The sequence below is a fragment of the Brassica napus genome, chromosome C2, assembly GCF_020379485.1.
Source record: "Brassica napus cultivar Da-Ae chromosome C2, Da-Ae, whole genome shotgun sequence".
Classification (NCBI taxonomy): domain Eukaryota; kingdom Viridiplantae; phylum Streptophyta; class Magnoliopsida; order Brassicales; family Brassicaceae; genus Brassica; species Brassica napus.
The window spans coordinates 56,211,925-56,234,632 of record NC_063445.1 but is presented as its reverse complement, the minus strand read 5'-3'; the positions used below and the strand labels follow the sequence as shown (position 1 = coordinate 56,234,632).

General features: G+C 37.3%; 6 protein-coding genes and 1 pseudogene across 7 annotated transcripts; 5 read left to right on the top strand and 2 right to left on the bottom strand.

Annotated features, from left to right (window-relative positions):
* Positions 1-559: 559 nt before the first annotated feature.
* LOC106379002 (vegetative cell wall protein gp1) lies at positions 560-3,604 on the top strand. Its single transcript, XM_048749257.1, has 6 exons — positions 560-722; positions 1,613-2,400; positions 2,498-2,621; positions 2,830-3,063; positions 3,141-3,265; positions 3,348-3,604. The coding sequence occupies exons 2-6, from the start codon at positions 1,632-1,634 to the stop codon at positions 3,602-3,604; spliced, it is 1,509 nt and encodes a 502-aa protein (XP_048605214.1). The 5' UTR covers positions 560-722; positions 1,613-1,631.
* On the top strand, positions 2,873-5,456 carry LOC125582518 (histone deacetylase 5-like). The gene is made up of 7 exons (XM_048749256.1): positions 2,873-3,063; positions 3,141-3,265; positions 3,348-4,309; positions 4,409-4,610; positions 4,685-4,831; positions 4,909-5,233; positions 5,452-5,456. Exons 3-7 carry the CDS (start codon positions 4,158-4,160, stop codon positions 5,454-5,456), a joined length of 831 nt encoding a protein of 276 aa, XP_048605213.1. The 5' UTR covers positions 2,873-3,063; positions 3,141-3,265; positions 3,348-4,157.
* On the top strand, positions 5,286-6,803 carry LOC125575446 (histone deacetylase 18-like). Its single transcript, XM_048748406.1, has 4 exons — positions 5,286-5,880; positions 5,950-6,024; positions 6,124-6,183; positions 6,254-6,803. The coding sequence occupies exons 1-4, from the start codon at positions 5,698-5,700 to the stop codon at positions 6,710-6,712; spliced, it is 777 nt and encodes a 258-aa protein (XP_048604363.1). The 5' UTR covers positions 5,286-5,697; the 3' UTR covers positions 6,713-6,803.
* Positions 6,804-7,276: 473 nt separating this feature from the next.
* LOC125582517 lies at positions 7,277-8,327 on the bottom strand (annotated as a pseudogene).
* A 782-nt stretch (positions 8,328-9,109) lies between these two features.
* LOC106380111 (histone deacetylase 5-like) lies at positions 9,110-11,568 on the top strand. The gene is made up of 9 exons (XM_048749255.1): positions 9,110-9,261; positions 9,350-9,551; positions 9,629-9,775; positions 9,888-10,000; positions 10,111-10,325; positions 10,410-10,474; positions 10,553-10,723; positions 10,791-11,006; positions 11,128-11,568. Exons 1-9 carry the CDS (start codon positions 9,110-9,112, stop codon positions 11,566-11,568), a joined length of 1,722 nt encoding a protein of 573 aa, XP_048605212.1.
* A 1,532-nt stretch (positions 11,569-13,100) lies between these two features.
* LOC106382729 (DEAD-box ATP-dependent RNA helicase 10) lies at positions 13,101-15,849 on the top strand. Its single transcript, XM_013822779.3, has 13 exons — positions 13,101-13,328; positions 13,405-13,564; positions 13,835-13,904; positions 13,981-14,043; positions 14,125-14,199; positions 14,272-14,391; positions 14,481-14,522; positions 14,602-14,676; positions 14,778-14,924; positions 15,005-15,142; positions 15,226-15,337; positions 15,418-15,506; positions 15,586-15,849. Exons 1-13 carry the CDS (start codon positions 13,193-13,195, stop codon positions 15,706-15,708), a joined length of 1,350 nt encoding a protein of 449 aa, XP_013678233.2. The 5' UTR covers positions 13,101-13,192; the 3' UTR covers positions 15,709-15,849.
* Positions 15,850-15,906: 57 nt separating this feature from the next.
* Positions 15,907-18,815, bottom strand: LOC106382730 (nuclear transport factor 2). Of its 2 annotated transcripts, none has more exons than XM_013822780.3 (9): positions 18,707-18,815; positions 18,278-18,448; positions 17,928-18,207; positions 17,337-17,554; positions 16,968-17,124; positions 16,752-16,873; positions 16,616-16,681; positions 16,479-16,539; positions 15,907-16,382 (listed from the first exon to the last, which is right to left on the bottom strand). In XM_013822780.3, the coding sequence occupies exons 2-9, from the start codon at positions 18,446-18,448 to the stop codon at positions 16,117-16,119; spliced, it is 1,341 nt and encodes a 446-aa protein (XP_013678234.2). In that variant the 5' UTR covers positions 18,707-18,815; the 3' UTR covers positions 15,907-16,116. The 2 variants fall into 2 exon arrangements, with proteins under 2 accessions (XP_013678234.2, XP_013678235.2); XM_013822781.3 differs by having other exon boundaries at positions 16,616-16,678.
* Positions 18,816-22,708: the final 3,893 nt, after the last annotated feature.

Sequence of the window (22,708 nt, the reverse complement as noted above, 5' to 3'; positions counted from 1 at the left end):
TTCCTTAAGTATCACATAATGTATAGATTTGCAATTATCAAAAGTTTATGGGCATTTTTCTTCAGTTAAAGACAAAAAGTAACAAAATTGCCCAAAAGTAAAAACTACTGAACAACTTGGCGACGAGTAAAAGATGAACTTTTAGTAATACTTGATACAATACGAGGGGTAGTTGTGTATTTAAATGAAAGCTAAGGACTACTAATGAAATTTATTCTTTCTTTAATAATAATATTGTCGTCTTCTTTGTTTCCCACTTTCCCCCTCTCTCTCTCACTAACATTACCTCCCCACACCACACCAGTCCACTTTCTCTCTCTCTCTCTCTACAATCTCTCTTTTCTCATTTCAACGTTAAACACTCTCTCCCTTCGCTTCTGAGTTTCACGGTACGAATCTGAACCGTTTTTGTATATAAAGTCTCAATCTTTGCCATCGTTTTACTCTGCTTTTCGTAGTGGGTTTCCTCTGAGCTTTGTTTTGTTTTGTTTAATCACTTTCTTCTTTCTCTTCAATGTTCCGTACAACGCAAGCAACCACAAGTTAAAGTTTTTTTTTTTTTCTGAAACAAAGAGAAATTGGCTGATTCTGTTACTCCTCTGTATCTGCACTTCTCGTCACTCGTAAACTGACAATGTGGGTTTCGTTTAGGGTTTTGTAGGGTTTGTTCTGAATCCAAATCAGGTTGAGAAGTGAAGATAAGGAAGAAAGGCGTCGACTTGGTGAGACCCTCTTTGTTGTTATTACATTGCCTTGTTCGTTATGTGGAAGAAAGAACCAAAACTCAAGCCTTTCAAAACTAGGGTTTTTGTGTCTTCTCTGATTCGTTCTGTGGATAGATTCTATAACGTTTTGGTGGAAAGGTTAGATTTTGTGAACATGGGTTCAATAAAATAGTGTTGGCCTAACTTTTGTCTGGAAAGGTTAGACCCTCTTTAGAGCTTAGTTTGGTACGTAGCAGCTCTCTCTTATTGAATTAGATTCTAGGGTTTTGGTTGAAAGTTTAGATTTTGTGACATGGGTTTCATAGATAGTGTTGGTTAATAGAAGGTTTCTGAAGCAGATGATGTTTTAGCTCCCTTGAGAGTTGAGTTTCAATACGATTCTAACTCTCTAGATTCTTGGTTTTGACTAGTGTTTTGGTTGGGGTTTCGTTTTTCTCTTTGTGGCAGGTTGCTAGTTTAACTTTGGTTGTTCTTGTGTTTGGGTTTGGTTTTAACTTGTTTTTTGGTGCTTTTGATGGTTTCTTGTCTTCTCTGATTCGCCATGTGCATAGATTCTATACTTGTTTTTGGTGGAAAGGTTTAGTGTTGGCCTAACTTTTGTCTCTGCCGTTTTAAACCCCTTTAGAGCTGAGTTCCGTAGTAGCAGGACGATTATAACTCTCTCTTATTGAATTAGATTCTAGGGTTTTGGTTTCTTTGTTTTGGTACATAGGTTTTGGTAGAAAGTTTAGATTTTGTGACATGGGTTTCATAGATAGTGTTGGCTTATAGAAGGTTTCTGAAGTAGATGATGTTTTAGCTCCCTTGAGAGTTGAGTTTCAATACTATTATTATAACTCTCTAGATTCTTTTGGTTTTGACTAGTTTTTGTTTTTTTTTTGTGGCAGGTTGCTGGTTTTGTAAGCAATGAGTCCTGGTCAAGGCAAACTGCCTTCAGATTCGATCAAAGTGGTCCCTGGAAGGAGTAAGCTGCGGGTTGAATCTTCAAACCCGGTTGCTAGAGGGAATCCTATACCTAGACCTTCAAAGGTGAAGTGTATCGCTCCAGAGGAAGTTATAAAACTACATTCTGGTGTCAGTAAAGTGCCTCTTCCTCCAGCTTCTGTGTCATCAAGACCTTATAAGCCTGCTCGTCCAGCTTTTGAATCACAAAGACCTAAGCCTACTCGTGCAGCTTTTGAATCACAGAGACGTGAGCCTACTCGTGTAACTTTTGAATCACAAAGACGTGAGCCTGTTCGTCCATCTTTTGAATCATCAAGACCACCTAAGCCTTTTCCTGCAATTTTTGAATCACAAAGACCTAAGCCTGCTCTTGCTACTTTTGAAGCACCGAGACATGTCCCGGCTCGTCCAATTTTTAAACCACCAAGACCTGTCCCACCTCGTCCCACTTATGAACCACCAAGACCTGTCCCTGCCCGTCCTGCACCAGGTTTGAGAAAAGAAATTGTGTGTGGTCTTCGAGCTGCTTCGAGTATGAATCCAACAACAGTGAGACAGAGAACCAATCCAACAAGTCTCTCTCAACCTAGGACGGTTGAGCTTCCTCCTAGTCCACGTGCTTTGCAGACTCGTTCAAGAGTGAAGCTTCCTCCTAGTCCACGTGCTTTTCAGATTCCTTCAAGAGTTCGACAACAAGATACTACTGATGCAACAATACATACAATACAAGGTGATACTTTTGTGCTTCTTCTCTTTTTGAAAGCCAAACTTGTTTTCACTGGATGACTTCAAAAAAATTGTGGGTTTTCTTGTTTTTTTTTTTCTAGAGACAGTTGTGGAAGCTGGTGATAAAGATAAAGATCATGGTTCCAAGGAGACATGTCGATCAACATCTAAAGAAAGGATCTCAGAGTTGCTTCTATATCGACCAGCTTTGCTCCCTACTTGGAAGTGAGTTACTTCTTCAAACTGTCTTTTGAACTACACACGTGTTTTGTTAGAATTGTCAGTGCAAGCCTTACCATTAACCATATGCTACATTGTTGAAAGTGAAGATATATAGGTGTAGAAGCTTGAACAAGATCTTAATAGGATCTATTATACCTTCACAAGTCACTAGCTTTGCTGTTATATTGATCAACTTGTTTCTTTCAACCAGGGGACGCATGGTGGATTCCACCACGCTTTTTCCGGAGTTTGACTGCCAGTTTTGGGCTAATCCACCATCCAACATCAGCAGGAAAGCACTGAGACTCTCAATGGCGATGCCTATATTTCTTGAGGTGGAACTGGTTCCTATAGGCCTTATTCTGAATAATGTGTTGTTTGGTAGAATCCCAAAGCTATCAGATGTGGAATTATACTTTTTCTTAGATGAGAAGGAAACAGTAAGGTACTACTAAAAAAAACATTTTCTACAATGGACAAGCTTCTTCTTCTTCTTGTTTTATACAACTCATTCTTACTTAGGTCTAAACGGGAACGTGCTCATCTATTTGAGACCATGGCGACTCGCAAGGCTATGATCAAAGCTAGTGTAAACGGCACAGAGTTGTTGATATTCTCCTCAACACTACTGGACAAGACCTCCCAGTGTATGTATGCCTATTCTTGTTTTTGTACTTAATTTTTCAGTGGCCTCAAGAATAATAAACATATGTTTTTGTGTGTTTGCAGTTTTCATCAAGAAGCAGCATAAAACAGAAAACTATCTTTGGGGTTTCTTTCTCCATAACAAAAACTCACAAGCACATGTTCCAGGAACTTCTCATCACCTTGATGATGGCAATGTTGTTGACATGGACATAGACCCTGAAGACCAGAAGACTCTAGGGCTAACTCTCCAGCCAATTGCAGTATCACAAAGCACTTCCTCAAGTTTACCTCCTGGTTTTAGGATGATATGGACACCAACCTCCTCAAGGCCTTGTTGATCTTCAGGAGAAAGACCGTATTGGAGAGCTAGATAAACAAACATCTTCAGGTTTGAAGTATAGTCACGGTGTGAAGCAGCTAGCTAGCTTAGATAGAGAGGTACATATCTCGGTTTAGCAATTTGACCATTTAAGAGAAATTTTGACAGATCTTTTTGAGTGTTTGTTGGAACCACAGACTCTTCTTTTGTGAAGACAATATTAAAATGTTTGTAACCAAACTTTAACCAGAGATCTTAAAGAACATCATTGACTTTGCAGTTTGATATCACCAATTTTTTAAAAATTAATTTCTTAGGGTTCAATTGATCCGGTTCAACCGGCTAATTGGTTTTGGTAAAAGGTGACGTGTCAGACTGTTATTGGTTAACAAGCTAGGTTTCTCACTTTCCCTCCAAACAAAAAAAGAAAAACAAATTGAAAAATAAGTTTTAAGACTTAAAAGAAGCTTCAGACATATGATTAGACAGACCCTTCAGCTTCTTCTTCTCTCTCTCCGGTCTTGTCTTTAGTAAGATAAAGAGTACTGTGCACACATCTCCCTGATACGACCATGGCCGGCGAATCAAGAAAGCGAAAGGTTGGTCTTTTATACGACGAGAGGATGTGCAAACACGACACACCTGACGGTGAGGACCATCCCGAGTGTCCTAATCGCATCAAAGCTATCTGGGAGATGCTTCAGCGCACTGGTCTCGCTCAAAGGTTCCTACTTTCTCTCATCTCTAGCGGCTTTGTTGTTGTTTGTTTGTTTGTTGCTGAAATTTTAGTCAAATGGGTCTTGTGGCCTTTCCTTTTCTGTAGATGTGTGGTTCTTGGTGGTATCAAAGCGGAAGATAAGCATCTCCAACTGGTTCACACGAAGGAACATGTTAATTTAGTTAAGAGATTAAGCACAAAGAAGAAAGATTCTCGGAGAAACAAGATTGCTTCAAAGTTGGATTCCATATATCTGAATGGAGGCTCATCAGAAGCCGCCTATCTTGCAGCTGGATCTGTTGTAGAGGTAATAACACCAGATGCATATAAATGACTTTGAGGATAGTTAACACTTAACAGTATCTCCTTGCAACTTAACAGGTGGCAGAGAAAGTTGCAGAAGGAGAGTTAGATTGTGGCTTTGCTATTGTTAGGCCACCAGGGCACCATGCTGAGGCAGATGAAGCCATGGGGTTTTGTTTGTTCAACAATGTAGCTGTTGCTGCCAGCTATTTACTAAACCAAAGAGTAAGGATGTCCATTGACTTTTATGATGTTATTATTTCCTTTTACATAGTTTTAAAAATGCTTTTTCTTGAATGCAGCCGGATCTAGGTATCAAAAGGATTCTGATTGTTGATTGGGATGTTCATCATGGAAACGGTACGCAGAAGATGTTCTGGAAAGACCCTCGTGTGCTAGTTTTCTCCGTTCATAGGCATGATGGTGGAAGCTTCTACCCAAGGGGAGATGATGGAGATTATGACAAGGTTGGGGAAGGAGCAGGGGAAGGTTTTAACATAAACGTTCCATGGGAGCAAGGAAGATGTGGAGATGCAGATTATTTTGCTGTATGGGACCATATCTTGATCCCTGTGACCAAAGAGTTTAATCCTGATCTTATTTTGGTTTCAGCTGGATTTGATGCAGGTATTTATTTTAGCCTTTTTTTTTTTGCAAGAATATGTCTGTCTTAAGACCATCTCCAATGGCTTACTCTATTTTTTACTCTAAAATAGAGTAATTCTATAATAGAGTTTGAATTTGCTCCAATGGTACTCTATTTTAGAGTAAAAAACAGAGTGATGAACAAACAAAAAACAAATTACTCTATATTTGGAGTAAACCTATTTTTCACTCTATTATAGAATGAGAAATAGAATACCATTGAAGCATTTTTTACTCTAAACTCTATTTTAGAGTGAAAAATAGAGTAAGGTTGGAGATGCTCTAAGATGTGTTTAACCTTTTCAACTTCCTCTTAAAAACAGCTATTGGTGATCCGCTTGGGGGCTGTTTAGTTACACCAGGTGGATATTCAGTTATGTTGCAGAAGGTTTGTGTTTATAGTGTACTGATTGGTTTGGCTGGTTCTTCAATATGTTTTCACCAAAATGTTGTCTCAGCTGATGGAGTTTGCACAAGGAAAGATTGTGATGGCATTAGAGGGAGGGTACAGGCTTGACATAGTTGCAGAGTCTTCAGTGATGTGTGTCCAAGTTTTGCTTGAAGACGACCCATTTCAATGTTCCGTTGAAGAATACACACGGGACTCTACACGTACTGTCATACAAGCGGTATGGCTCTCTTCTATATCTTCTTCAGTGCATATGTACACTAGTTTCTAAGACTCATATGGGTTTTAGGTACGCAAGAAGCTATGCGCATATTGGCCTTCACTTGCAGATGAAATACAGTTGAAGGCGGAAGCTCCTCTTCCAGTTAAAGCACCTTTCCCATTTGCCATTTTCATTTAGTCTTTTTTTCTTGACTCGTTGCTTCTGCTTGAACTTCTTTTTTCTTTTTGTTTTTTTTTCTAGCCAAACCTTGATGAAATCCTACCGAACCTTCACCGCAAAATGCAATGTATCTTCCTGGGTGTAAGCTGCTTCCTCTCTCATTCTCTCCCTTTTGAGTTCTAATCCTCTGAGACTGACTTGAGTTTGTTAGATGTGGGATAAAGGGGCTAATAGTAGTAAGCAGCAAGCCGAGAGATTGCGTGCTTCCTTGGAAGAAAAGGCGGCGCTACAGACCAAGGTGGCTGAACTGCAAGGTGAGGCCAGCGAGAAGTTGCGCCTTCAAGTCTCCCTAGAGAAATATGCAGCGGAGGCAAAGGAGGCCGCTGAGCATCTGACGCAAGTTTCCAGCGAACTGAGGGAGGTCAAGATCGACCTAGACTTTCACCGTGAGCTTTTCAAGAAGGCGAGCGAAGAGAAGAGATTACTGGAGGGCGAACTGCAGAAGGAGGCCAGCGATAAGTTGCGTCTTCGAATCTCACGAGACAGATATGCAGCGGAGGTGAAGGAGGCCGCTGAGCATCTGGCGACAGTTCGCAGCGAGCTGAGAGATGTCCAAATTGATCTTAACTTGCACCGCAAGCTTCCCAAGAAGGCCAAGAAAGTCAAGTAGTCAAAGTTAGAGTGGAGTTTCATTGCCCTTTTTGTAAAACCAAACTATGGTTACTTCTTTTTGGAGGTTTAGTGTACTCAACTACAAGTCCAACACTAAACCATTGTGGTTGTAGTAAAATTTGCTTATCTCAGACTGTCATTGACTGAGACTTGAGATTGTTAGGTTTCTCTCACTTTTCCCTTCAGAGAATATAAAAAATATATATTCAGATTTAGAAGATGAGCTTGAGATTGTAAAGACTCATTGATTGTGAGTGAAATGGAGAAGCAACTGATAAAACAGATTGGTGAGAGAACAAACAAAAAAAGATCTCCTGTTGTGTTGAAAGCTCAGAAGAAAATCTATAAGATTAGGCCTCATTAGAGTCTGGCTGAAACAAAAAGCTCATTGTATACCTTAGGAAACAATCTCAAGCTACAAAATTATTTTCAAGATTAGCAAAAACAGAATTGTTTCTAGATAAAGTGTTTCATTTATGAAAAAAAAGCTATAGAATCCCTAAGACTGTCATCAAATAAAACTGAATCAGAAAATTCTTGACAACATTTTTTGGTAGTTGCTTCAAGCTCTTTTGGCAACATCAGTGTCATCTGCAAAATCTCCCACAGGTCCATTCTCCATCTCAGTTTTCTCCATACCTCCAAACTGAGCCTGTTCGCCACCAACACCAAACTGAGTACTGTCACCACCGAACTGAGAGCCGTTAGCAACAGGGTTTTCTCCAGAGAATCCACCATTGTTGCTACCGTAAGTTTTGCCACTAACATAACCACTACTTCCATTAAAACCACCACCAGCACCTGCATTTGCAGTTGAACCCTCAACATAAGCGCTGCCGCTAGATCCATAGCCACCGCCTCCACCAGCACCACCGCCTCCATAATTGCCAAGATTACCTCCATAGTTACCATCACGGTCTCCATAATTGCCAAGATTACATCCATAGTTACCACCACCGCCTCCATAGCTGCCATTATTACCTCCATAGTTACCAGCATATCCTCCATAGCCGCCACCTCCACTTGTTCTATCATGAGCATAATTCACTTTAACAATCCGGCCATGGAGATCCTGAGAAGGATTATTAAATCATCAGATTAAAGAGGGAAAATGTTCTTAATTCAAACCAACATAGATGACAGAGAAGATAGTGAATACTATCAATGAAAGTTAACCCAACCAAACACCTAGAAACTCACATACATTATTCCTCTTTCAAAATATTCAACCCTCGCTGTAATAAAAATCCAAACCCTCTAGACCTACCAGTTTCATGATCCAAAATAACCCTCGTTGTATTAAAAACACACAGAGACAGTGTTAAGTAACAAACTACACAAGGCAACTAAACAAACCATACACAACAAGATCAGTTAAATTACTTTCAACGACATCACCGTATTTGCTGAAAGCTTATCTTAAGCTATCCTCATTCATCCCCTATTCAATAACTTAGCATGAAAATAGTAATGTTAGCAAGAACATAGCAAAAAAAAAAAAAAAAAAAAGCTTAACACAAGAGACGTGACTCACCTCCAATAAAGAGCTTAGAAGATGACATGCACCTTGCAGCCTGAAAAAGCGAAGTATCTTTTAATGTTCTCCAACACATTGAAATATCTGGTATTATACAATGTCGGACACCAAAGGCTTTTCTCTCAACACATTGAAGTATCTGGTATTATACTTAAGCTTCTCCTTATTGTCCCTTTTAGTTTTGGTTAATTTTATATTTACTTGACGTTATATTATTCTGTCAGGTTCTTGATGAAGCAGATAGACTGCTGAATGAAGATTTTGAGAAGTCTCTTAACCAGATTCTGGAAGAGATCCCTCGTGACCGTAAAACATATCTCTTTTCAGCAACTATGACTAAAAAGGTTGTTCTGATCTATCCAAGTGTATTGGTGGAGTTTGAATTGTCCTGAGAACGATCGGCTCATTAAACTCTTGTTTTTGGCCCCTTGTAGGTTCAGAAACTTCAAAGAGCATGCTTAAGGAATCCTGTCAAGGTACATAATGAATCTTTTTGAGTGTTTGTTGGAACCACAGACTCTTCTTTTGTGAAGGCATATTAAAATGTTTGTGACCAAACTTTAACCAGAGATCTTAAAGAACATCATTGACTTTGCAGTTTGATATCACCAATTTTTTTAAATTAATTTCTTAGGGTTCAATTGATCCGGTTCAACCGGCTAATTGGTTTTGGTAAAAGGTGACGTGTCGGACTGTTATTGGTTAACAAGCTAGGTTTCTCACTTTCCCTCCAAACAAAAAAAGAAAAACAAATTGAAAAATAAGTTTTAAGACATAAAGAAGCTTCAGACATGAGTAGACCCTTCAGCTTCTTCTCCCTCCGGTCTTGTCTTCTTTAAGACTCTGCAAAATACGACCATGGCCGGCGAATCAAGAAAGCGAAAGGTTGGTCTTTTATACGACGAGAGGATGTGCAAACACGACACACCTGACGGTGAGGACCATCCAGAGTGTCCTAATCGCATCAAAGCTATCTGGGCGAAGCTTCAGCTCACTGGTCTCGCTCAAAGGTTCCTCCTTTTCTCTCTTCCTTCTCGCTTGCTGCTTTGCTGTTAGTTGTTTTGCTTATAAGAAAGTTTTTGCCTTTCTTCCTTGTAGATGTGTGGTTCTTGGTGGTAGCAAAGCGGAAGATAAGCATCTTCAACTGGTTCACACAAAGGAACATGTTAATTTAGTTAAGAGTTTAAGCACAAAGAAGAAAGATTCTCGGAGAAACAAGATTGCTTCGAAGTTGGATTCAATATATCTTAACGGAGGTTCATCAGAAGCTGCATATCTTGCAGCTGGATCTGTTGTGGAGGTAATAGTAATACTAGATGCATATAAATGACTTGGAGGATAGTTAACACTTAACAGTATCTCCTTGCAACTTAACAGGTGGCAGAGAAAGTTGCAGAAGGAGAATTAGATTGTGGCTTTGCTATTGTTAGACCACCAGGGCACCATGCTGAGGCAGATGAAGCCATGGGGTTTTGTTTGTTCAACAATGTTGCAGTTGCGGCTAGTTATTTACTAAACCAAAGAGTAAGCACTTGTATTGACTCTTGTAATGTTATTATTTCCTTTTAACATAGTTTTAAAGTTCTTTTGTATGGTGAGTGTGTTGCCAAGCTCTTTTTGCTTTTCTTGAATGCAGCCAGATCTGGCTGTCAAGAAAATTCTGATTGTTGATTGGGATGTCCATCACGGAAACGGTACACAGAAGATGTTCTGGAAAGATCCTCGTGTACTAGTGTTCTCTGTTCATAGGTATGTGTGTTTGTGGCCGTGTGTTTCAGCGCTGCTTGTAGCCAAATTTATACCTATTTTTCATGTGATGTTTATGCTTGGAACCTGACTGGAAATGCATTTGGGACTAGGCATGATGATGGAAGCTTCTATCCAACGGGAGATGATGGAGATTATGACAAGGTTGGGGAAGGAGCAGGGGAAGGGTTTAACATAAACGTTCCATGGGAGCAAGGAAGAAGATGTGGAGATGAAGATTATATTGCTGTATGGGACCATATCTTGATTCCTGTGACCAAAGAGTTTAATCCTGATCTTATTTTGCTTTCAGCTGGATTTGATGCAGGTTATTTTTGAAGTCTTGCATGAATATGTCATCTTAAGAGTTGTTTGTCTGTTTAACCTTTTAAACCTCCTCCTCTTAAAACAGCTATTGGTGATCCGCGTGGGGGTTGTTTTGTTACACCATATGGATATTCAGTTATGTTGAAGAAGGTTTGCGTTGTGTTTAGTGTACTGATTGGTTTGGCTTGGTTCTTTAGCCCTGAGCTTCTTCAATATGTTATCTCTCAGCTGATGGAGTTTGCACAAGGAAAGATTGTGATGGCATTAGATGGAGGGTACAATCTTGGGTCAGTTGCAAAGTCTTCACTGGCGTGTGTCCAAGTTTTGCTTGAAGAGAAACAAATTCAAGATTCCTTTGAAGAATACCCATATGAGTCTAAATGTCGTGTCATAGAAGCGGTATATCATCTTATTACTAGTTGGCACTAGTTTGACAAAGACTCATATGATTCTTTGTGCGTTTTAGGTACGCAAGAGGGTATGCGCATACTGGCCTTCACTTGCAGATGAGTTACCGTGGGAGGCAAAAACTCCTTGTAGTCCAGTTAAGCACCTTTCTCTTTTTGTCCATTTTCTTCATTGTCTCCTTAACTTTGCTTCTGCACAAACTTCTTTATCCAAGACAAGCAGTAGTAGTAGCGACGACGGAGAAGAAGTTCTAGAGAGCACTTTTATTCAGGAGGTAAGCTGCTTCCCTCTCTCAACTTCTTATCCTCAGAGTCTGACGTGAGTTTGTTTGTCCGCTTATTAGAGGTGCATTAGAGAGGCTAAGCTCACAATTCTCTCCATCCGTTATAAAAAAGCAAGCCGAGAGCTTGCGTGCTTCCTTGGAGGTGGCCTTGGAAGAAAAGGCGGCGCTACAGACCAAGGTGGTTGAACTGCAAGGCGAGAAGTTGCGCCTTCAAGACAAATATGCAGCGGAGGCAAAGGAGGCCGCTGAGAAACTGACGCATGTTTCCAGCGAACTGAGAGAGGCCAAGATCGACCTAGACTTTCAGCGTGAGCTTTTCAAGAAGGCCAACGAAGAGAAGAAGTTGCTGGAGGTGCGGGTCCTTAAGCTTGAAGCTGAACTGCAGCAGGAGGCTAGCGATAAGTTGCGTCTTCGAATCTCACGAGACAGATATGCAGCGGAGGTGAAGGAGGCCGCTGAGCATCTGGCCAAAGTTCGCAGCGAGCTGAGAGATGTCCAAATTGATCTTAACTTGCACCGCAAGCTTCCCAAGAAGGCCAAGAAAGTCATGTAGTCAAAGTTAGCGTGGAGTTTCATTGCCCTTTTTGTAAATCCAAACTATGGTTACTTCTTTTTGGAAGTTTAGTGTCTCAAGTACAAGTCCACACTAAACCATTGTGGTTGTAGTAAAATATGTTTATCTCAGACTATCATTGACTGAGACTTAAGATTGTTAGGTTTCTCTCACTTTTCCCTCCAGAGAAGATAAAAAAAATCAGATTTAGAAGATGAGCTTGAGATGTAAACAGATTGGAGAGAGAACAAAAAAGGATCTCCTGTTGTGTTGAAAGCTCAGAAGATGCTATTATTACTCATGGAAGAAGTAGAACTAAATCTATAAGATTAGGCCTCATTAGAGTCTGTTGTATACCTTAGGAAACAATCTCAATCTACAAAATTATTTTCAAGATTAGCAAAACAGATTGTTTCTAGATAAAGTGTTTCATTTATGAAAAAAAGCTATAGAATCCCTAAGACTGCCATCAAATAAATATGAATAAGACAAGTCTTGACAAACATTATTTGGTAGTTGCTTCAAGCTCTTTTGGCAACATCAGTGTCATCTGCAAACATGAAAGAAGCCGCTTGACCGACCAATCAGAGGTTTTGAAATAGATAGGAGGTAATTTACCTTTGGTAGAATTTTTAGAATCTTATTCATGTCCTCCTCAAAATTTTCTTCCAGAATCCTATCAGCTTCATCAATCACAAGGCACTGCAATTTAAAGGAGCATATGTAAAGATACATATCCATTAGAACCATATACTGCACAAAGTCAAGTGATCACATTTCAACTAATAGTACGACTACAAGCCAGGCTAAACATCAAATTATAAGCGACACATAATGTAGTATTCATTCTCTAGCTCTCTGACAAAGGCGGCAAGATGAATACAGCATAATCTGATGTATACAGTTCATCTATGGCTCTTTTACTTGTATTATACAGTTCATCTCTGACCTTTCAGTATCAGGACCAATCAGTGCTGGGATTTTTAACTTACCAAATCAGTGCTGGGATTTTTAACTTACCAAACCGAACCGAAAAGTTCAGTTTTCGGTTAGTTCAAAAGTTTGAATCTGTTTGGTAAAAAAAAATCAGTTTTTCGGTTCGGTAATCGGTTACTTCGGTTTTCTATAAAAAAAAATCAAACAGTACAATTTTAACCAAAATTCTTAGTCGAAATAACTAAAATTTCAAACCGAAATAACCAAAATTAACCAAAATTTTCTGAATTCAATTCAATTTAAACCGAAAATTTAACCGAACTAATCACAAAACAATTTTTTTTGAAGTCGAACCAATCTTTTTTTTCCGGTTTACTTCGGTGATTTTGACCGATCAGAACTAACCGAATTTAAAACTAACCAACCAGAACTAACCAAAGAAACCGAACCCGCAGGACCAATCAATCATATGGGCCTTTTAAAAATAGTTATGGAGCCCAAAGTGTAAGATAGTAGGCCCATTATAGGCCCAATAAGGCTATCATAACACAAAACCCTTCGTCGCAGAAACTCTCCTCTCTCTCGTTACAGTCACCGTCTCTCGGCCAACATTCGCGCGATATTTGAAGGTACAGAGAGAGAGGTAAAGGAAGCGACTTTCTTGGTGGGTAATTGCAAAAAGAAAAAAATGGAGGAAGAGAGCGAAGTGGTGAAGACGTTCGCAGAGCTCGGCGTTCGCGAGGAGCTAGTGAAAGCTTGCGAGAGGTTAGGGTGGAAGAACCCTTCGAAGATTCAAGCCGAAGCTCTTCCTTATGCTCTCGAAGGTAATAAAGTCTTTTTTTTTTTAATTTACATTTGAAAAAAAAAAAAAAGCTTAAAACTTTATGTGTGTTGATGCAGGGAAGGATGTGATTGGACTTGCGCAAACCGGTTCAGGCAAAACCGGAGCCTTTGCTTTGCCTATATTGCAAGCGCTTCTTGAGTATGTTAATAACGCTGAGCCTAAGAAAGGGCGTAGACCTGATCCTGCTTTCTTCGCTTGTGTTTTGTCTCCAACTCGGTATGTTTATTTTATTTTATTTATTTCTTAAGTCATAGTCAGACAAGACCTGTTTCATGTATGTGTGCGTGTTGTCTCGAATCTTTGCAAATTAACTGACTTTGGTAGTTATTGAGTGTTGTTAGTATGTTATGTCTTCATTAATTGTGTTTCGTCTATTAGTATTATCGTTTTATTGTCCCTTTTGGATCTAAGAAAGGGACAAGACATAAGTATCACTTCGATTTTTTTTGTCATTCTTATTGGATTTGGTTTGTTTCTTGTGTCCAGAGAGCTAGCAATCCAGATTGCTGAGCAGTTTGAAGCTTTAGGATCTGATATAAGTCTTAGGTGTGCTGTGGTAAGCTCATGGTTTAATCATAATTGAATATCTTGGTGTTACAAATGGATTTTAAATGTAAGTTTTTTTCTTACAGCTTGTTGGAGGTATAGACAGGATGCAACAAACTATAGCTCTTGGGAAACGGCCTCATGTTATTGTATGTTTTAGTTTGTGAATTTATTTGAATGTTTCTTCTCCACTTTGAGTCTCTTATGTTTTGAGTGTCTGCACTTGATAGGTTGCAACACCTGGTCGTCTTTGGGATCATATGTCTGACACTAAAGGCTTTTCTCTGAAGACGTTGAAGTATCTGGTATTATACTTTGTTGTTCCTTTTAGTTTTGGTTCAATTTTATATTTACTTGACATTATATTATTCTATCAGGTTCTTGATGAAGCAGATAGATTGTTGAATGAAGATTTTGAGAAGTCTCTTAATCAGATTTTGGAAGAGATCCCTCGTGATCGTAAAACATATCTATTTTCAGCAACTATGACTAAAAAGGTAGTAACCTTGCTTGACAAATGTTGTTGTTCTGTTCTCAGTGTCCTGAGAACGATCAGCTCATTAAACTCTTTTTTATGGCGTTGTAGGTTAGGAAACTTCAAAGAGCATGCTTAAGGAATCCTGTGAAGGTACAGAATCACTAAATCAACATCAAGTATTGTTCAAAGTACTTATGGCAGTTTGTTATGTTTATTGCTTACCTTTCAGATAGAAGCTGCCTCCAAATACTCCACAGTTGATACTCTAAAACAGCAGTATCGGTTTGTTGCTGCTAAATACAAGGTTGGTAGATAGATGTATATATAGTACAACACACACACACATAACATAAGAGAGTTTGATCTTCTTTGAATATTAATAAGCTTTCTGATGATTTTTAACAGGATTGCTACCTTGTGTATATTCTCACTGAAATGCCTGACTCAACATCAATGATATTCACCAGAACTTGTGATGGTACTCGTTTCATGGCCTTGATGCTTCGGAGCCTTGGTTTCAGAGCCATTCCCATCAGTGGTCAAATGACTCAGGTTAATGGCTAAATCTTCTAAAGACATCTTGACACATGTTTAACTTAATTCTCATTATTTTTTTAAAATATTCTTCACAGTCAAAGAGACTAGGAGCATTGAACAAGTTCAAAGCAGGGGAATGTAACATCTTGGTTTGCACTGATGTGGCTAGTAGAGGGCTTGATATCCCATCTGTTGATATGGTTATCAACTATGACATTCCCACAAACTCAAAGGTTTGCTTTTGTTTCTCATGGCTGAATCAATGATATTGAGAACACACATTCTTCATCTTCAGAGTTTTTTTTATTTGTTATAGGATTACATTCATAGAGTGGGAAGAACCGCTCGTGCTGGACGTTCTGGTGTTGGGATATCACTTGTGAACCAGTATGAGCTGGAATGGTACTTACAAATTGAAAAACTCATAGGTAAGTTACATGCGAGTTTCATTTTATGTTTGGTTCTCTCATGGGATAAAGATATTTGAGTATGTTTCTACAACATTCAGGTAAGAAACTACCAGAGTACCCAGCTGAGGAAGATGAAGTGTTGTCATTGTTGGAGAGAGTTTCAGAAGCTAAAAAACTATCAGCAATGGTATTTTTTACTTTTGCATAGTTCTACAATGTAAATGTTTATGTATTGTTTTGCTTATTTGTGGCAATCTTTGTTGTAGAATATGAAAGAATCAGGAGGTAGGAACAAGAGAAGAGGTGAAGATGATGAAGAGAGTGAGAGGTTCTTGGGGGGTGGTAACAAGGGAGGTAACAAGAAGTCTTCTAAGAAGTTCAAACGATAAACATGCCATCTTTGTATTGTTTTGTGATAAACTCACCAAAGTTTTGATACTATTAGTAATTTGTATTTTTTGTTTTGCTCTTCTTTTAAAGACTCAAACTTATGCTATTAAAAGTCTAGAAGCTCTGTTCTTAGTGGTGCATCTGCTGCATTTTGTTTTCTTCTATTTACAGAAACTTGGTTAACTGTTACTCTGAAGAACACAACTATGTAGTGGATTTCTTATGAAGATGAATGTTTATGAAGAAAGTTCTCACTTCTTAGAGAAGAATTAAAGGATGAAAACCAAAAATATAGAAAAGCCAAAACGGTGCTAATATCAACTAAACTCAAGTAGTAAGGCAAAGAAAAATAGATGTAAAACAAAACTTAAAACTACTCTCTTATGGAGGCACTACTAAATGCAAAGTCAAGATGAAGCACCACCGCGAGGCCCGCCACGTCCTCCTCCTCCTCCACCTCCTCTTCCACTACCTCCTCCGTTTTGAGGAACTCTCTGGTAACCTTCTCCACCACTCCGTGTGTTTGAGCTCTTTGGTCTACTACCAGAAAACTCACCTCTTCCATAGCCTCCTCTTCCTCCTCCACCACCACCACGTCCTCCTTTGAAACTTTCGTTTCTGAAACCTCCTCTTCCTCCAAAGTACCTTCCCCTACCACCACCTCCACTGTTGCCTGTTACAATACATTAAACCCATCTTTTCATATACACAAACCTCTTTATATTAACCACAAGCTTCTTCTTGATGATGTCTCTCATGTTTTTGTTACCTCTGTTTGGTTTCTTCTCCTCTAAAACAACTTGACGATCACCAATTGTAACCGGCGAGGCCTACGCAAGTACCAACAAAAAGAGTCAGTCAGACTCTCAAATCCAAGAAAGATACAAGAAGATGCTATGGTTTTACCTCGAGTGCACTCTGCTTGCCGCTAGATGTTTCAAACTCCACAAAACCAAAACAGAAACCTTGCTGCTAAAGAATCACAAACAAAGAGTAAAGAAACCAGTAAACAAGTTGTTTTGGAGATGACAATGTAACAAACCTTATTGCTTCTGATTTGAATCCCTTCATGCTTGATACCACCAAAGCTCTTGAACACCTCTTCGAGTTGTGTTGGTGTAGTGTCAAAAGGTAAGTTTCGGACATAAATCGAATGACCATCATCTGTAATTAAACATGCAGACACAAAAAAAAAAAATCAATAACCAAGTGACTTCATCTGCATACTCAAACAGTAAGATGAAAAGAATGTTCTGACCTTCTACATCAACATTGCTACTGTTTTGAACATTCTCCACACCTGAAGCTTCAGATGCTGCAGGAGGAGTAGCAGTTGGTCTCTGATTATTACTAACCGGACCTGGTCTTGGCTTAACAACACGTGCTGGTGCTGGACTGCTATTCATCAGTTTGAGCTGTTGAAAATCACACAAAAGACTTGTAACGTTTACTATAAAACAAAAAAAAAATTTCTAAAAAATCGGTCTAGAAGGCAAATCGGTCTAGGCATTTGAAAATTCTGTTTAGGCTCCCGCCTAATCAATAATCCTTTATAAAACACCTAATTACCGCCTAACGATTTTTTGAACATTACTAAAAAAACATATATGAAGCAGTTAAGACTCACAATAGAAGCATATGAATGCTTAGGAGCATCTCCTTGAGGCACTGATGGAACTTCACTGTGACTTAATTGAGGTGGAGGCTGAATAGGCTCAGCGTCAACAACAACACCTTCATCTTTCTCACAAGGATCATACACCTCCGCCACATTGTCAAGATCTTCCTCAATAGAAGCAACTGGCTCAGGCTCCACCTCAGCCTCATGACTAACAACAACACGTTCTGACAAGAAGTAAGGGGATATTAATATCTTAACCAATGCTAGAAATGGCTATGCAGATTATTCGGGGCCTAAACATTAACAAATTATTAATTTATTTTATAAATATTTTATATGGTATTTTACTTTTTTGAGTTTAACTATAAAATTATTTGGGCGAATTATAAAACTAGATATACGAAACAAAAGAATTTAGACAAAATTGTGGATTTGTACCAATTTGGTTGCTTAATTTAACAGAGTTAGACTAATTTAAATCAATTTAAACCGAACTTAACCAATTTAGAACAGTTTAAACTAATTTGAATCGTATAAATCAGATTTTAACAAAGTGCTATATAGGAGGAGAAACAGGCCGTGGATGTTTCATCGTACCTGGCTCCACAGGTGCCTGAACATCCCTGGTGGTTCCATTGTGTGCTGTCACATCTTTCTCCTCAAGGAATCTAAACACATCGTTCAAGACAAAGTAACCCTTGTCTTGTGGAGCCAAGAAAAAAGTCTGACTAAACCTCTTCCTCACGTTATCACTCCCGGTTAAGCATCCAGTCACCAAGACAATAACGCCTCTCTCATAAGACTCCTGAGCATCAGCAGTTTCTATCTCCGCCGTGTAGTCTTCATACTTCAACGACATAATCTTCTCGTTGATCGCCTGAGAACCAACAAGTTAATCTACCAAAGTTGAAGAGTTTCATAGAGTTTTAAGAGCCTAAAAATCTCACTTGCATAGTTGTGACAGTGGTTACAGAACCGGTAACATCAGGTCTGGTTAACATGCTAGAATCTTGATAGAACCGGTGAACTAAACCGGGAGATTGGTGGAGGATGTGATAGTACTGCTCCACAAAGGCACGTCCAACGACCTCAGCACCAGGGGAAGTGCTATGTGCCATCTATATATAGACACAGTAACAGTATTATTATTATTATTATTAACAAAAGTTAACATAGCTGTGTATAATGTATAGTGTATCATTTGATCCTAATAGAAAGTCAACGATCTAAATAGAAAGTCTTGAGATTTTTAAATGAATAGAGAAGAAAAGTAAATGGAAGAATGAGTCAAGATCAAGAGAGATTAAGGTTTTGACCAAATCTATAAAGATTAACAATGGAAGAGATCGAAAGAGGAAGTGTAGTGTTGTACTTACCGTGATCTGAGAGATGGAGAGAGAGAGAGAGATCTGTTGAAGAAGCTACGAAACAGAGGAAGGATCGAGCGAGACAGCGACAGAGAAAGAGTGAGCGTGTGAGAAGGAACAAAACTTAGTACGGTGTTTTTAGTTCAGCTTCAGTTAACTTCGGTTCGGCCCATTGGGCTTGTCTGTATTCTCTTTTATAGTTCTTTTTTTTTAAGTCCATTAGGGGCCTTGGGTTAAGTTTCTAGTGTTCTTCTTGCAATGAGTTTTTTCCATGGATATATAATATTTTGTCTATGTGTGACTTTCAGTTTAGGTGATTTGTGCCCACAAGCTTAGCCTATCATTGGATCAGATTTTGTGATGCCAGTTACCTAGTTTAGTTTACTTGATGAACTACTTTATAATCAACATTGTCGTCTCAAATTGTTTATAGACCTTCTTCAAAAAATATTAACGATTTATTTAAAGATGATGATATAGTTTTAGAAGTTAATAATTATATGTTTAACTTCTTTTATGAAATTATATGTCTTAAATTTATAAATAAATATAATTAAAAGTTTATTTTATCTTCTTTGGAGTGATTAATATTTTTTAGCATACAATTTGTTTCCGTGAGAAACGAAAGCTTGTGTTTAAATTTTTCCAATAGGTTTTTTTTTTTAATACTTTTATTCATATTTCTCTCTTCTCCCATCTCTCCAATAGGTTGCTGAATTATCTTCTCAGGTCAATCAAGAAACATACAGTGATGACAATCACTTTTCTTCTGTTTTTTGGTGTGAATACCACGAGAGGTACATAATCCTATAGACCCGAAACTACATGTACACAATAGTTAGAATCGTTTCCAGTTGAGTTAATGACCTCCGGTCATCTTTTCTTCTGTTTTTGTCCATAAAAAATTAAAATATTTTTTTGTTTTTGCTAAATTGTGAATATCATTAGAATGAAAAGAAGATTTTACATGGGCAAGATCTTTTGTTTGATCCATCTTGGCAAAAAAGAATAAAAACAAGATGAATCCATCTTCAGCTCCGGTAAGCTCCTTAAGCAGTGGAACTCAACCTCTTTGGTTCTTATACCGAAGAAGCCGAATGCCTCGACAACAGCTGACTTCAGACCCATTTCTTGTCTCAATACGGTTTACAAAGTAATACGGATAATTAAAATATTTTATTATCCATTTAGCTTTCCGAGCGTTTTCATATCATCTGTTTGAAAATAATTGAAATGAATTACTAGATTTTATTCAATTTATCTTTATTTGCATAAAAAACAATAACTATAACTTATTCAACCAATAAAAATCAGACCACAGAATAATGATGTCTACAAATAACATTTGATTTTTGTATAGAAACTTGAAAACATCACTTAAATTGAAAAATTTACAAAAACATCACTTAAAGATTTAAAGTGAAACGGAAATGGTATAAATAAGATTATTGAAAAAAATCAACAAAAAGAATCATGTTAATCAATTTTTCTTACCTTGTGGGTCCTTTTCAACCCATATCCATAAAAGCATATCCTTGTCTTGACATGTAACTATAAACCGTGATTTTCATATTACTGTTTATCTCCCCAGTATGAAGATGCATGTATAGAGTGGTTTTGGTAATGTAACAGTAAAGCACAGAGAGAAAACGGATAGTTTCACTAGTGTTCTCATGTGCAGCATACTCTGGAGGCACCTTTACTGCATCAATAATACAAAAAGGAAGAGCAGTTATGTATGTATGTCATCATGTCAGCATCAGCATCATCAAATATATACATATATATATGTATATATGGGTATGTTATTTAAGTAGTTAACCAATTAACTTTTTGGTGGTTTTACTCCTTTTGGTCTTGTCTCTTACAAGGACATGTCGTTGTCTGTCTCAGCATGAGCCTTCTGCATTTACCGACGTTCGGACTCGACAACGACGGCTCAGAACCAAAAAAATATTTTCTAATTCGCTACCCTAAAATGTATTTTATTCATATGTATGGTTATCAGTTATCACTAATTAAGTCATATAATTTAGTGATATATACACATATATCACTAATGGTGTCTAAAGGTAAACATATACTATAAGTTCATTAGTTTCCAACATTGTGGTTCCGAATGGTTATTGGATGATTGAAACACTGTAATTTCTTCTTTCAGCGTCATTCAGTTGGGTTAGTATGGTTAATGAGTTGTGTTAGTAATCTCAAAATGATAAATAATGAACTGAAATAGTATATTTTAGTCAATCATATCTAGATCATCAACCATAATAAATATAAAAAAATTGTTTGCGCAACAATCATGTTGAAACAAGCTACAAAGATAGATCGTTGGCACTAACCAGCCATGACAAAGTTTAATTTCTAGAAAACCAATTAATCTTCAAAAAAAGAACACAAATTCATATTTCTATTGGTGGCAATATACGGTTAATTAGTAACATTCTTTGTTCAGCCACCATCATTTTCACATTCTACGCATGGGACAACAATCGACATTTTCTTCTCCGACATCTCCAACAATTGGTTTTTTCTTACAATTCCTTAATATATATTCAATTTGAATTCAGCGGTAAGATAGAAATTCCAAAAAGGAAAGTATGTTGAAAAAGTACAGGCATGCATGTAAGCATTCTTAAAGGGGCGTAACTGGTAAGTGATAACATATAGAGTGACTTAGGGTTTCTAGTGCCTAGCTAGCTATACTTATCTTGAGAAATTAATTATAGCAAAGGAAAACAACCTGGTTAACTAAAAATGCACATGGAGAACTTATTTGAGCAGGCTGAATTTTTTAAATTTTGCAGAGCTTTGACATGATTCAGCCAAATATAGTACCAAACATGTACATGTATTTATATGCTTGAATACAAAAAAAAATGTACGTAAGTCGGAGCAAATTTTGTTGCAATGAATTTTGATTAAAATTATGAATATACAAAATTATTGATGCAATTCTGGATTTTAAACTATATATGTCAATATATATAACACAAATAATTTTCATTTGTAACAACCATTGGGTCAATTATAGAAGATTTTATATAAGATACAAAGAGGAAAGAAAAATGGTGTGATTGTAGGAAAAATCTCACTGGCAAAGACACATAGAAGAGAAAAGTGGGACACAAATCTCTTTGTGAGAATTTAAGCATTAGATGCTTTAAAGAAAAACCTACACTCTTTGGTCCATTCTCTATCTCAAAGAGAGACCCTTACTAGAAATAAAAGCATTCTCAAATCTTAACAATTTGGAATTAACAAATTCTACATTTCTTCATCACTAAATTCAGTTGGGATTCCAACAAGTTGATTATTTAATAATATAATTCAACAATTTATATCATAAACTTTTTATGTTTTTTTAGAACTTAAACTTTATTTTACCCTTCTTCAGCTTCCTTTTTAAAATTATTTTTGTGTTTAGCCGACCTCTTGTTACTATTTATTGCTATTAATTATTCAACCGCATATTTATTTTCTTAAATGTTTAAACATTTGCAAATGGTTTTAACCGTATGCTTTCTCTTAAATCATAATCATCACTTTAACCATACTAGATCTTTTTTCCGCGCTACGCGCGGATAATACATTTAAATTTGTTACATTTATCATTTTTATTTATATGTGAATTTTTGTATATTAAATTATATATAACTAATTTTTAGATCTGATTTTTTTTTATATTTTTATTTTGAAATAAGTATTTCTATTATATGTAACACAATTAACTAATAAAATATGAAAATCAAGTCTGAGATTTTAGAGTTATGTAAAAAAAAAATATTATGTATAGAACATAAATTATCTTAGTTTAAAAGATCGGAATCTCATCTCGAATAAATTCATGAAAAGAAAAAGTACTTCATAACCTACTTAAAATATAAAACTCCCTTTTCAAAAAAAAAGTGTACTTAATAATATTTTTTTACGTATAATAGTTAAAAACTGACAATTGAATATCGATCCAGAATATTAGTTTAATATATCTAATTGGTAAAATATTAA

Coding starts and splice junctions, on each gene's coding strand:
- LOC125575446 (XM_048748406.1), top strand. CDS start 5,698: ATGTTGTCTCAGCTGATGGAGTTTGCACAAGGAAAGATTGTGATGGCA. Junction 6,025..6,123: donor AGGCGGAAGCTCCTCTTCCA/GTTAAAGCACCT, acceptor TTTTTTTTCTAG/CCAAACCTTGATGAAATCCT. Junction 6,184..6,253: donor TGCAATGTATCTTCCTGGGT/GTAAGCTGCTTC, acceptor TGAGTTTGTTAG/ATGTGGGATAAAGGGGCTAA.
- LOC106379002 (XM_048749257.1), top strand. CDS start 1,632: ATGAGTCCTGGTCAAGGCAAACTGCCTTCAGATTCGATCAAAGTGGTC. Junction 2,622..2,829: donor GCTTTGCTCCCTACTTGGAA/GTGAGTTACTTC, acceptor TCTTTCAACCAG/GGGACGCATGGTGGATTCCA. Junction 3,266..3,347: donor ACTGGACAAGACCTCCCAGT/GTATGTATGCCT, acceptor GTGTGTTTGCAG/TTTTCATCAAGAAGCAGCAT.
- LOC106380111 (XM_048749255.1), top strand. CDS start 9,110: ATGGCCGGCGAATCAAGAAAGCGAAAGGTTGGTCTTTTATACGACGAG. Junction 9,552..9,628: donor CAGCTGGATCTGTTGTGGAG/GTAATAGTAATA, acceptor GCAACTTAACAG/GTGGCAGAGAAAGTTGCAGA. Junction 10,475..10,552: donor ATTCAGTTATGTTGAAGAAG/GTTTGCGTTGTG, acceptor GTTATCTCTCAG/CTGATGGAGTTTGCACAAGG.
- LOC106382730 (XM_013822780.3), bottom strand. CDS start 18,448: ATGGCACATAGCACTTCCCCTGGTGCTGAGGTCGTTGGACGTGCCTTT. Junction 18,208..18,277: donor CCACTGTCACAACTATGCAA/GTGAGATTTTTA, acceptor GTTGGTTCTCAG/GCGATCAACGAGAAGATTAT. Junction 17,555..17,927: donor TCAGGCACCTGTGGAGCCAG/GTACGATGAAAC, acceptor ACTTCTTGTCAG/AACGTGTTGTTGTTAGTCAT.
- LOC106382729 (XM_013822779.3), top strand. CDS start 13,193: ATGGAGGAAGAGAGCGAAGTGGTGAAGACGTTCGCAGAGCTCGGCGTT. Junction 14,677..14,777: donor TTGTTGCTGCTAAATACAAG/GTTGGTAGATAG, acceptor GATTTTTAACAG/GATTGCTACCTTGTGTATAT. Junction 15,507..15,585: donor CTAAAAAACTATCAGCAATG/GTATTTTTTACT, acceptor TCTTTGTTGTAG/AATATGAAAGAATCAGGAGG.
- LOC125582518 (XM_048749256.1), top strand. CDS start 4,158: ATGGCCGGCGAATCAAGAAAGCGAAAGGTTGGTCTTTTATACGACGAG. Junction 4,611..4,684: donor CAGCTGGATCTGTTGTAGAG/GTAATAACACCA, acceptor GCAACTTAACAG/GTGGCAGAGAAAGTTGCAGA. Junction 4,832..4,908: donor GCTATTTACTAAACCAAAGA/GTAAGGATGTCC, acceptor TCTTGAATGCAG/CCGGATCTAGGTATCAAAAG.